Raw genomic sequence first — 12,488 nt, 5'->3', positions numbered from 1 at the left:
GAAAGAAAATGTGGCCAGCTGATTCACAGCGAAGAGTGGACTTTGGGATGTCTCTGCCAGCCCCTCCCGGCCTTCCCTGCATCCCACAGCTTCCCAGGGGACTGGGTCACTTGGACCTTGCTACTTCCTGCTCTTCGGTCCGTGGTTCGGACTATGGAGCTGTGGGTGCAGCTGAAGCAGGCCGGACTGGAGCCCAGTGGATTGGGTCCACTCCCCGAGGCTCTAAGGATGCCCCCACCCGAGGGGAACCCTGGTCAGGCCCTTATGACTTCAGGGGCAGAACTTGGGGGTGCCAGGGAACTGCTGCTGTGGATCTGGGAGGAGTTGGTGAGTGAAAGGGCTTTAGAGAGATAGGAGAGGGGAAAGAATGTGAGTGGATATTTATAAAGGTAGACATAGCTGAGGATGAGCCGGGTCTGGGGCTTGTTATGCAGCACCCAAGAGCCTGAGACAGGAGAATTGCAAGCTTAAGTCCAGCCTGGGCTGAAGATTGAGATCACGTGTGAAAATAAAAGAAATAGGGGCAGACACAGCTAGGGGTGGGGACAGAGCATGAGAGACAGGATTGGAGTTGGTCCCAGAGAATAGAGGTAGAAATCAGAGACTGAGAGCAGGAACAGACAGGACCTCAGGTATAATGGGGGCTGGGAAGAGACCAAAGGCAAGGATGAGAAAATTGAGCCGGAGATGTGGAGACAGATGTGAGGGCCCTGGCCAGGCAGGATGGGACTTGAGCTGAAACCTGCCCCCATGAAACTCTGGCAGGTCTTCTTGCTCTCTGTGTGGTATCTCCAGGGTGTTCCTTTATTCCTACAGGGGAACCTGCGTCGAGTGGATGTCCAGCTGTTGGGACAACTGTGTGACCTGGGACTGGAGATAGGGACCCTTCGGGAAGAGCTGGCCACCATCCTGGAAGAGGAGGAAGAGGAAGAAGAGGAGGAAGAGCACGAAGAGGAGAAGAGCTATGTTGAAGAGGACAAAGGGCAGGAGGGGAAGCAGGAGGAAGAACATTCAGGGAGCCCCTATCCGTCCCAGCGCCTCCCTGACTTCGAAATGACCATCTGAGATGATTTGACACGCAAATGAGATGCAAATTCATGCAAAGAAAAGCGGAGATTGAGACTCAATGATGCCCCTTCAGCAGACTGCTCTACCCAAAGATGTGCTGTTGGAGATCCCGGCATTGGCCTGGGTGCTGTGGGCAGGTGTGATTGTAGATTTGGGAGGGACCCAGAAGCCACAGGTGTATCTGTAGAGATGTTTGCAGTGTGGCCTGGAGACCAGGTGCTTTGCAAAAGTGATAGAGTCCTGGCAGACAGGTTTGAAGACCAATTCCTCATTAGTGTGGTAGGCGCCATGGTCATTAAGCAATTGAAACGTGGTGGGTTCAGATTGAGATGTGGAGTAGGACAAAGGTCAAACACCTCCGTGGTAAAACCTCTCAACAGTTTAAACAACTCGACAACCACATGTTGAAAAGATATTTTGAGTGTATCAGAATATTGATTGTACGTGCTTTTATTCTGGCTATATAACATAAAATTGATTATTTTAACCATTTCTCACGTGTGGTATGTAATATATGTGCATTGATGTGTGCAGGTGTGTGGGGGTGTCTTCCTCCATAGCTCTCTGCTGTAAACCCTTGAGACAAGGTCTCTTCTCTGAACTGGAAGCATCCCACTGTGGCCAAGCTGGGATCTGCCTACCCCCCGCCCTGCCCCCAGTGTTGGGATTACAGGCCCGCATGATCGAGCCTGGCCTTTTCACTTGGGAGATGAGGGTCTGGTTCAGGACTTTAGGTTTGCATAGCGAATGCGTTTGCCCATGAGCCATGCCCTAGACCTGTGTGTTCCTTCCTTTCTTTTCTTCCTTCCTTCCTTCCTTTCTTTCTTCCTTCCTTTCCTTCTTTCTTCTTTTCCTCCTCCTCCTCCTCTTCCGAGATAAAGTCTCTATTTAGTCCTACAGAACAGGTTGGCTTGGAACTCACAGAGATTCCCCTGCCTCTGGGATTAAAAGTGTGCTCCAGCATGCTTGGTATTCTCCCTTTTCTCATTCTGTGTAAATGTGTGTGCGTGTGGGTTTGTGCATACCACGGCATCTGTGAGTGTGGGTCTGTGTGTGCCACAGCGTCTGTGGAGATCAGAGGATGAGCTCAGGCATCCATTCTTGGTTTCTACCCTGAGATAGGGTCCCTTGTGGTTTCTACCCTGAGACAATGTCTCTCTTGTGTACAGTTCTACACCACCTTGGCCTGAAGGCTCTCTTCTGTCTCCCCCTTCCAACTCTCCATGGAGGTGCTGGGATCACAAATATTCACTACGCTGCTCTCCAGCTTTACATTGGGTCTGGGGATTCAAACTCAAGTTCTTATACTCTGGGCAAGCCACTTTAGCTACTGAGCCATTGCTTAGTCCTTCCTCCCATCATTCCAATTGAATTTTGTGAGACAGGATTTCTTTACATACCTCAGTATGGACTGGAATTCACAGTATCCATCAGCCATCTCATGGCTAGGGTGACAGACACACTGTTGAGGTGACATATCTGACTTACCTGGTTTGACTTAATCTTTATTTTACTTTTATTGGGACAACAGCTTAACTTCACCTTTTTTTTTTTTTTTTTTTTGGTTTTTGGTTTTTGGTTTTTTTACCTAAGTCCTCTGCAAGAGCATCAAGTGCTCTTAACCACGGAGCCATCTCTCCAGCCTCCTCAATTTCAAATGTTTGAAAATATAAAGTTGGTGGGAGCAGATGTGTAGCAAATGCCCTATGTCTCTCCTTCTACCACGGAGGCACGCCCCCAGCCCCTCACTGGGGGATTCTAGGCAAGGCCTCTATGATGGACCACAGTTCCAACCCAGGAAAATGTGACTACTGTTCAGTTTTCGGTTTGTAAAATAGATGTCCCAATGAGCAGGTAAAGAACTTTAGTTGGGGATAGCAAGGCAGGAGGTTGGGAGAGGTAAGTTTTTTCAGAAGAGATATTTTTGCCAATGCATGTTCTGACTGGGAGTGAGGATGTTTGTATAGAAGTCTTGAGTTAACAGAGGAGGCAAATCCTTTCTATGCAAGTTTCTTCCTTCCAAACAAGCCACTACCGTACCAAGATGGCTCAGCAGGTAAAGTTGCCAAGCCTGATGACCCGAGTTTAGACTTCTCTCTCTCTCTCTCTCTCTCTCTCTCTCTCTCTCTCTCTCTCTCTCTCTCTCTCTCTCTTACACACACACACACACACACACACACACACAGTGGATACACTGATAGTATAAGCAATAATAAAAGCCCAAGAGCTCCCAAGACAGTGCTTCAGCTGAGGTAGCATGTTCACTTTTGTAGGGATTGATGGGCATTGGAGGAAATGTGATTCTGCGTGCTGTGCATGGGGATGGCCAACAGAAATGGACAGAGAAACTGATCTTCAGAAACGTGTGAAAGCTTCAGTGAACAGGAGATTCCACTCAGGTCCTCACTATGTAGAAAACTGTTTCTACTGCCTTAAGACTTATGAATTGGAATCTGTGGCATGAAGCTCTGAACAGCCTAGGGCATGGGTGAATATGAAAAACATTAAGCAAAAACCAAAATGTGTGTGTGTAGAATCTAATTTTTATGAAATATGTGATACTTTTTTTAGGAAGTACCAATTCACAAAGGAACGTAATTGGAGGTTAGCGGGGGGCTGGGGATGTGAGTTATTGGTTGGCAACAGCAGCTTTGGGAGCAGGTGATAAAATCTGGCTAGAGCAGTGGTAGCCAGAGAAATGGCTGCAGCAGTGTCCTCCCTGTTTGAGGTGCCCAGCCTGGCCACAAGGGAAGCTGGGAATTACAGTATTTTAGAATGCAACTATCATTCCAAACTCTAAAGCAATACAAAAAATGTGGGGCAAGGGTGTCAACTTTTTCTTATCGGTTTCCTGATGATAAGCGTCCTTGTCAGAGGGCAGTTGGTCTGAGTCCATTGAAGAAGGGGTACGTTTGTCACCTAGCAGGAGATGAACTTGATGGCTATGATATATCATGTGATTGCTGTCCTGCATTTCTGGAGAGACTTTCTGAAAAATAATCTGTGATTTGAATACAGGAAAAACTGAGAAGTTTTCTGGGTGGGTTGGAGTAGAGGCGGGAGAGGTGGAAGCAAATATAGAGCTGACTCAGGCTGAGTGCCTAGCATCAGAGGGAGCAGGCAGCCACAGAGCCCCCAAGGAAGGGAAAAGGAAAACATAGAGGGTTGAGGTAAGTAATTGCATCTGGCCTGAGGTGAAAGGGATGAAGGGCCGGTTTAGCCAGAGTTCCTCCACAGTCTGTAAAAGGCCTTTGCAGATGTACCAGCGACAAACGGGGCTGTTGTAGGGCGAGGGCCTCTGTAGAACATTTTATATGGGTATAGGGTGAAGAAGGCATTTAAAACACAGGGTGAAAACCTAAGTGTGGGGATCATGAGCAATGAAGTGTGAGGGGAAGGGCAAGAGGGAGAGGGAACCAGAAGCCCACACTCAGGAGGAAGCCTGCGGTTGGAGTTTTGTCTGCTCCCTGTGTCTGGGGCCCCATCTCAAGCCAGTTGGCATCTGTTGGTGCAGAAGTTTATACCCAGTTTCTGGGAATTGGACAGTTATCTCAGACCAAACAAAGTGTGTGATAGGACCAGAGGTCAAATAGGGAAGTTAAGGCCTTATGTGGCTGACATAGCCATAAATTTATGAGGGCAAGATCTATCACATTAGTGGGGAACATAGATTAATATTCCCTCAATACCAGAGACAATCTCTATAATAAGGAGTGAAATGAAAGTTGCTTCAGTAGAAAGTATTGAAAAATGTCATCCAGAACAACCCCAGATTGTGCAAGTTGTCCAAAAATAGGACACAAACAGGGACTGTGTTTTCAAATTTATAAAGGGGGTGGGGCACTGCTGAAATTATGTGAATGGCCCTACCCTTAGAATGGTTAACTGACAAAACTGTGTGGGTAGATTAGTGGCCCTTAACTAAAGAAAAACTGCAGGCACCTGAGCAGTTGTTACAATAGCAGCTGGAGGCTCAAAATGAGTTTACCAACCCATGGAATTCCTGTGTACTTGTTACAAAAAAAGAAATTGGAGAAATGGAGAATGTTAATAGATTTGAGAGAGCTGTGAATAGAGTAATCCAACCAATGGCTCGGTTACAGCCTGGACTTTTTTTTTTTGTTTTGTTTTTGTTTTTGTTTCTCTGTATAGCCCTGGCTTTCCTGGAACTCACTCTGTAGACCAGGCTGGCCTCAAACTCAGAAATCCCTGACTCTGCCTCCCAAGTGCTGGGATTAAAGGCATGCGCCACCACTGCCCGGCGAACCTGGAATTTCTTTACCTTCTTTTCTACCTAAGGCATGGCCTATGATAGTAATAGATTTCAAATACTGCTTTTTTTTTTCTATCCCCTTGCAAGAGCAAGATAAGGAAAATCTTGTCTTTATGGTGCCTACATATAAAAATGCTCAACCTGAAAAAAATATCAATGGAAAGTTCTTCCACAGGGAATGTTAAATAGTCTAACTTTATGCCAATATTCTGTATAACAACCACTATAAGTAACTCATAAGCGTTGTCCTCAGTTCATTGGTTACCATTACATGGATGATTTGTCAGCTGATTTGGATGCAGATTTTTACAGAAAATGTTTGATGAAACAAATTTTTTTTGACTTGTTGGGGTTTGCAGATTGCTTCTGAAAAAAAAAAATACAGAGAGGAGATTCTATCCACTATCTAGGTTATAAAATAAGTCAACAAAAAATTCAACCACAGAAGCTACAAGTTAAAAGAGATCAGTTACAAACTCTCAATGATTTTTAAAAATTAATGGGAGATATTAATTGGATGTGGCCCACCATTAGATTAACTACCCATGAGTTAAGTAATTTATTTTAAACATTACAAGGAGATTCAGACTTAGAAAGTGCAAGACAGCTGACAAAGGAAGCAGAGAAAGTGTAAACTTTGGTAGAAAAGAGTCTGCATGATTATATGTGGATTGCATAAGATCCCAAACTGGATTATTTTGGTTATTTTGTCTTCGACTCATTCTATTATTGGGCTCATAATGCAAAGGGAAGATAGTATTTAGAATGAATCTTCTTAGCACACAAACAAAATAAAAAAATTAGAGACACATAGAAAAGGTTTCTATATTAGTCAAGGTTCTCTAGAGTCATAGAACTTGTGGAGGGTCTATAGATTAAGAGAATTTATAGGAAGACTTACAGGCTGCAGTCCAACTACCCCAACAATGGGCAGCTGTGAATGGAAAGTCCAAGACTCTAGTACTTGCTCAGTCCCAAGAAGCTGATGGGTATGGCCCACCATTGGATGAACTGGCTTCTGTATAAGGTGGAATCCTGAAGAAGTAGGTTCCAACAGATGCTGGCAAGTGAGTGCAAACAGACGAAGAACAAACACTTCCTTTTTCCGTTGTCTTTATGTAGGCCTCCAGCAGAAGGTATGGTCCAGATAAAAGTGTGTACCACCAGGCCTGGATTTGGAACTTGCATTTTCCCTGGCTGGCCTTGAACTCAGAGATCTGCTTACCTCAGTCTCCTGGGATTAAAGGTATGTACTACTTTGCCTGGGCCTAAGCTTTTCATGGCCACAATACCTTAAGATCTGGATTAAAAAAAAAAAAAAAAAAGCATATGTCATCTCAATTCAACATCCAGTTCAGAAGCCTGTGTCTTCCAGACTTAAGATCAGGATCATGGGGACTGGAGAGATGGCTCAGCGATTAAGAGCACTGACTGCTCTTCCAAAGGTCCCGAGTTCAAATCCCAGCAACCACATGGTGGCTTACAACCATCTACAATGGGATCTGATGCCCTCTTCTGATGTGTCTGAAGAGAATGATAGTGTATTCACATGCATAAAATAAGTAAGTTAAAAAAAATGAAAAAAAAAAAAAAGATCTGGATCATGGGTGTACCCTCCATTTCTGGATTGTAGTTCATTCCAGATGTAGCCAAGTTGACAACTAGGAATAAGCATCACGGTTTTTGATTTAATTATAAAAGGAGACGGAGACTACATCAATTGTCAGGAATAGAATCAGCAGAAGTCATAGCGCCTTATAATAATACTGAGATTACCTTATTATGAGTGACCAGTGAAGACTGGCAAGGACCTTGTAGCAACTATTTGGGAGTGAGAGGCCAAACCTACTCCATCTTGAGACCGGCCTCCATTTTGAAAGAAAAAGGGCCTGAGAACTTGACCTGCAGCTGAACTCAAGCTGTACCCATATTCCAGGAAGGGCCACATAGCTTGTCCCTGGTTCATACCCCAGAGTTATTCCTTAGCTACTCTTTAGCAACAGCCAATCAGGATTAGTCTGATAGTTCCAGATGTACTTTCAAATCGTTTGTGAGTGTTCATGGCACTTACAATAGTCACTCAATTAGATGTTTGCTGGGCTGGAAACCCCCTCACTTGCTCGCCATTTCCTTTAAACCTCGTCCCTCTGAGAGCTCGGGCTTCACCCTCCTGTCCTGCTGCATCAGAGAGGCCGGTGAGCCCAAGCTCGAGCTTGAATAAAGACCCTAGTGTGATTGCAATGGAATTGGCTCCTTGGTGGGTTTTTGGGGTTCATAAATGCTTCCTTAATGGGAACAACAGGAAGAAATTAACAGCAAATATCCTAAAAGCAAGTGTATTCAGATTATAAAAAGAACTAATTTGATTCTGTCATGTATTGTAAAAGGAATGCCAATTCCTGAAGTGCCTACATTTTATACTGATGCAAATAAATTAGGAATGGCTGGTTATAAGTCAGAAAAAAAAATAAAGCAATTCAAAGCCCATATACTTCAGTTCAAAAATCAGAGTTGTATGTAATTCTTTTGGTTTTATTAGATTTTCCTGAAAATCTTAATATAATTACTGACTCTTAATATGCAGAAGGTGCTGTTTTGCATATAGAAACTGCTGACTCTATCCCTGATAATTCAGAATTAACATAACCGAACAGACAATTGGAAACAGAAATTATGCATTATATATCGCCCATATTTGGTCCCATACAAGCTGAAGAAATTGACCAATGATTAATAGGAATGTATTGGAAGTCTAAAAATTTCATGAAAAACATCACATTAACAGTAAAGATTTAATGAAAAAAAAAACTTCTATCACCCGTCAACAAGCCAAGGAAATTATAAAAAATTGTCCTGCTTGTTCTTTGTATGAACAAACGACATTACCCTTTAAGGGTACCAAAGAAATGACATCTGGTAGATGGATGTATTCCATTATGCAGAATTTGGAAAACTAAAGTTTCTATACCATTCCACTGATTCATACTCAGGGTTTCAATGGGCAACTGCTTCAAGTTCTGAAAAGGCTGATTCTGTAATTACACATTTTCTGGAAGTAATGGCCATTATAGGAATACCTGTACAAATTAAGACCGACAATGCCCCTGCATATGTCTCTTATAAGATGAAGCAACTCTTTGCATTTTATAATATCAAGCACATTTCAGGTATACCACACAATCCTACAGGACAAGCAGTTGTAGAAAGATCTAATCGTACCTTAAAAGAAATATTTTTTTTTAAAAAGGAAGAATAAAGACCCCCCAGGGATAGACTAAATAGTGTTTTGTTAGCTTTACATTTTCTGAACATTAATGGGAAAGAAACAACAGTGGCTGAGAGACACTGAGTTATTAAAAAAACGAAAACAAAACCAACCTGTAGAATTAAATCAGACTATCTACTATAAGGATGTGTTAACATCAGGATAGAAGTCACTGACTATTTTGCATTGGAAATGCGGATTTGTTTATATTTCCACAGGAAGCAAAAAGCTGTGGATACCATCACAACTAATAAATCTCGGAGTTGAGCAGGGGAGGTTTTTGAGAACCTTGGCCACTGACCAAAAAAGAGTTTTCCCTGACAGCCAGAAAATCCTGGACAAGAAATGTTTAGCACCTAAGCACTGACAGGCCTATGAGCAGGGCTTTGGTCTCCTGCAACACAGAGCCATCCACGATGCAGAGCAACAACAGGCCCATGAGCTGGATTTGAAGACAGACTATGCCGAATACCCCATCCTGTGAGCCCAAGTCAGAGTTGCAAGCCAAAGGTTAACAGAGGTCAGGATGGAGATTAAGAGGCTTCAGTGAGGAACCCCAAAACATAAGATGTTAGAAGATGACAGACCAGGAGTTAAAAAAAGATTCAAGAAACAGTTGCCAAATTATAGGAAAGACAAGCATCGCTGTTAGGTTATTTTGGTCATGGGTGTGCTCCTGAGAATTTACAGAGAAATCACATCAGACCCTGGAGAGCCCTGTCAACCATACTGGAGAGAACTGAGAAGCAGCTTCAAAACTGCATAATTAGTAGCTAAAACAAATGCAAGGGGTGAAATATTTTATGTATCGGCCCTTTGAATAATCCTATGCTCTTCAGTAAGAGTTGGCTCTTGGACTTCTCAGGGGTGGGGAGGGAGAGTAAGGAGTTGGAAAAAGTAGTAGTGAAAGAGAAAGTAGTAGGATTGGGGAGTAGTCAGAAGTAGGGTCCAGGAGGCAGCAGCAGAGAGAAGACGTTGAGTCAGGAGAAGCTGAGCTAAGCCAGAGAAGATATCGATAGGAGACAGATAAAAGAGGAAGCCACCAAGAACCCACAAACAAAGCAGCGATAAAAATATATTAAAAAAAAAAAAAAGGAAACAAAAGGCAACAATTTTTTTTTTTTTAAAAGCTACAAAGGAGTATTGAGAGAGCTAAGAAAGACACATGCAGGCTTCCTGGGGTAGAAACAAAGACGGGCCAAAGGCACAAGGCTTTTCAGTGTTTCAGTCTTAGTCAGAAATTGTAAAAATACAATTGCAAAGAAACAAAGTGTAGGGCCAATAGACAGCAGGTATTCCAGCCCTGGCTACGGTTGCAGACAGAGCTGAGTAGCAGGGATGAGAAAGAATTAAGTGATCTAGGAGTTACATGGGGTGAGAAGTCTTGGCCCACACTACCATTCCAGTTTATGGTGTTGGGAACAAGCTAGAGGAACTTGTCCTAAGTACTGCCATTTTGCTTTCAAACTCATTTTTAAAAAAGATTTATTTATTTATTATATATAAGTACACTGTAGCTGTTTTCAGACACACCAGAAGAGGGCATCAGATCTCATTACAGATGGTTGTGAGCCACCATGTGGTTGCTGGGATTTGAATTCAGGACCTCTGGAAGAGTAGTCAGAGCTCTTAACCACTGAGCCATCTCTCCAGAGCCTTTCAGACTTTTTGTTTTGTTTTGTTTTGTTTTTTTGAGTCAGGGTTTCTTTGTAAAACCCTGGCTGTCCTAGAACTCACTCTGTAGACCAGGCTGGCCTTGAACTCAGAAATCCACCTGCCTCTGCCTCCCAAGTGCTGGGATTAGAGGCGTGCCCACCACTGCCTGGCTCTGACTCAATTTTAATCATAGGGTGAAACTAGGTTCTAGTTCCCAGGCTCCGGGGACTTCGGACTCCTCACTTTTCAGATCTCTAACTGGTTTTAGCTTTGTTGACTGCAACATACTTCTTTCTCTTGGGCTGGTTTCACTTCCTGTTAGCAGCTTTCCTGGACAGGCATCCTGTGCCTCTTGTATCTCCAACATTTTGCAGTCTCCAAGGCAACCCAGGCTTCACCTTCACAGCTTCACACAATGGCCTCTCTGGGCCTCTCTATGCAGGGACACCGCTGACACACGCCTGGCCTCAGTGGCTTTTCTTTGATGTGGATTGAGATCCCATAACCACTTTTGTGTATATTTCAATCTCAAGCTAGAGCCACCTGGTCACAGCTGCCAAGCTCTGCAGCTTGCTGGGGCTGGAACATGGCCCCTTCGTCCAAACACACCCTCAGCAGGTCTCTGGTTTTCATGGAGTTTCCTTCACTGCCTGTAGGCCAGGCTGGCCTCAAACTCAAGACATCCACCAGCCTCTGCCTCAAGCTGTGCTTTTGTATTTTTCCTTGTTCAGCTTGCTCCTGTTCATTACAGATCTGTATAAGTCTGGCCACTAATAACCAATCAATATAGTCAATGCTAGGTTGTCTGGAAATCTTCTCCGCCCAAACTATTAATTCACAATTCTTCAAGTAGCCTCAGGCAGATTCTTTGGACAAGAGCAGAAATCAGCCACATTCTTCACCAAAATGTCCTGGCAATTATCTCTAGGCCACAAATGAATCTTCTCCTCTGAAGCCTCTTGAGCTTGAAGCAGGCTCCAAGCATTTCACACATACACATATATACAAACACACACACACACATGTACACACATACATGCATGCACACACACATGTGCGCGTGCATACGCACACATGCACACACACATATATACAAACACATACATATGCACAAGCACACATGCACACACACACTCACACATGAACAAGCTCACACACATGCACACACATGCACACACACATATATACAAACACACACATGCACACACATGCACACACACATATATACAAACACACACATGCACACACATACATATATACAAACACACACATGCACATACACACATATATACAAACACACACATGTATACAAACACACACATACACACATGCACACACACACACAAGCACACACATATATACAAACACACACATGCACACACACACATGCACACACACACACAAGCACACACATATATACAAACACACACATGCACACACACATATATACAAACACACACATGTATACAAACACATACATACACACATGCACACACACATGCACAAGCACACACACACACAAGCACACACATATATACAAACACACACATGCATACACAAATATATACAAACACACACATGTATACAAACACACACATACACATGCACACACACATGCACACACACGCACACACAGTTGGTGGATGGAGCAAGCTCCAACACACATTATTTTTTCATTCATAGCTTAGATATCCTAGCAAAATCTTTCAAGCAGTCCAGAGTTACAATGTGATTACATCCTATTTTCCTTCTAGTGAATGATATTAAAGAATAGCATGTTCCCTAATACCTTTACATAAAAAACATTATGTAGTACAGGTAAAGCAAACAAATTATTCCCAAGTACCCATGCACGTTTGTAACTAAGCAATTTGTTATAGATTAACAAAGTGTGAGCAAGAAAGACAGTTTGCTCAGCCAGTTTCTTACTGGCAGGCAGCAATTTGCAGTTACAAAAAGAGGAATAATTATTTTATTATTTATCTTTAAAAGTAATCTTGTGAGAATCTTACAAGAATCAGATATCTGAACTTCTATATAAAGAACAAGCTGTCATATATATCTACTTTAAATCCTCAGAATGCATATCTACTCATCAGACTGGTCTTTTTTTTTTTTTTTGAGACTGCTCATTCTTTTTGTTTGTTTGTTTGTTTGTTTTTCAAGACAGGGTTTCTCTGTCAAGCCCTGGCTGTTCTGGAACTCACTCTGTAGACCAGGCTGGCC

At 43.0% G+C, this 12,488-nt stretch overlaps 1 protein-coding gene across 1 annotated transcript; it reads left to right on the top strand.

Moving 5' to 3' along the window:
• The first annotated feature begins 89 nt into the window (after positions 1-89).
• Positions 90-1,508, top strand: Erich4 (glutamate rich 4). The gene is made up of 2 exons (XM_031384230.1): positions 90-327; positions 817-1,508. Exons 1-2 carry the CDS (start codon positions 154-156, stop codon positions 1,063-1,065), a joined length of 423 nt encoding a protein of 140 aa, XP_031240090.1. The 5' UTR covers positions 90-153; the 3' UTR covers positions 1,066-1,508.
• The last annotated feature ends 10,980 nt before the right edge of the window (positions 1,509-12,488 follow it).

Source organism: Mastomys coucha, unplaced genomic scaffold (genome assembly GCF_008632895.1).
Source record: "Mastomys coucha isolate ucsf_1 unplaced genomic scaffold, UCSF_Mcou_1 pScaffold21, whole genome shotgun sequence".
Taxonomy (NCBI): domain Eukaryota; kingdom Metazoa; phylum Chordata; class Mammalia; order Rodentia; family Muridae; genus Mastomys; species Mastomys coucha.
The sequence above is the reverse complement of the archived record's forward strand: the minus strand, read 5'-3'. Positions and strand labels throughout refer to the sequence as shown.

Coding starts and splice junctions, on each gene's coding strand:
- Erich4 (XM_031384230.1), top strand. CDS start 154: ATGGAGCTGTGGGTGCAGCTGAAGCAGGCCGGACTGGAGCCCAGTGGA. Junction 328..816: donor TGTGGATCTGGGAGGAGTTG/GTGAGTGAAAGG, acceptor TTATTCCTACAG/GGGAACCTGCGTCGAGTGGA.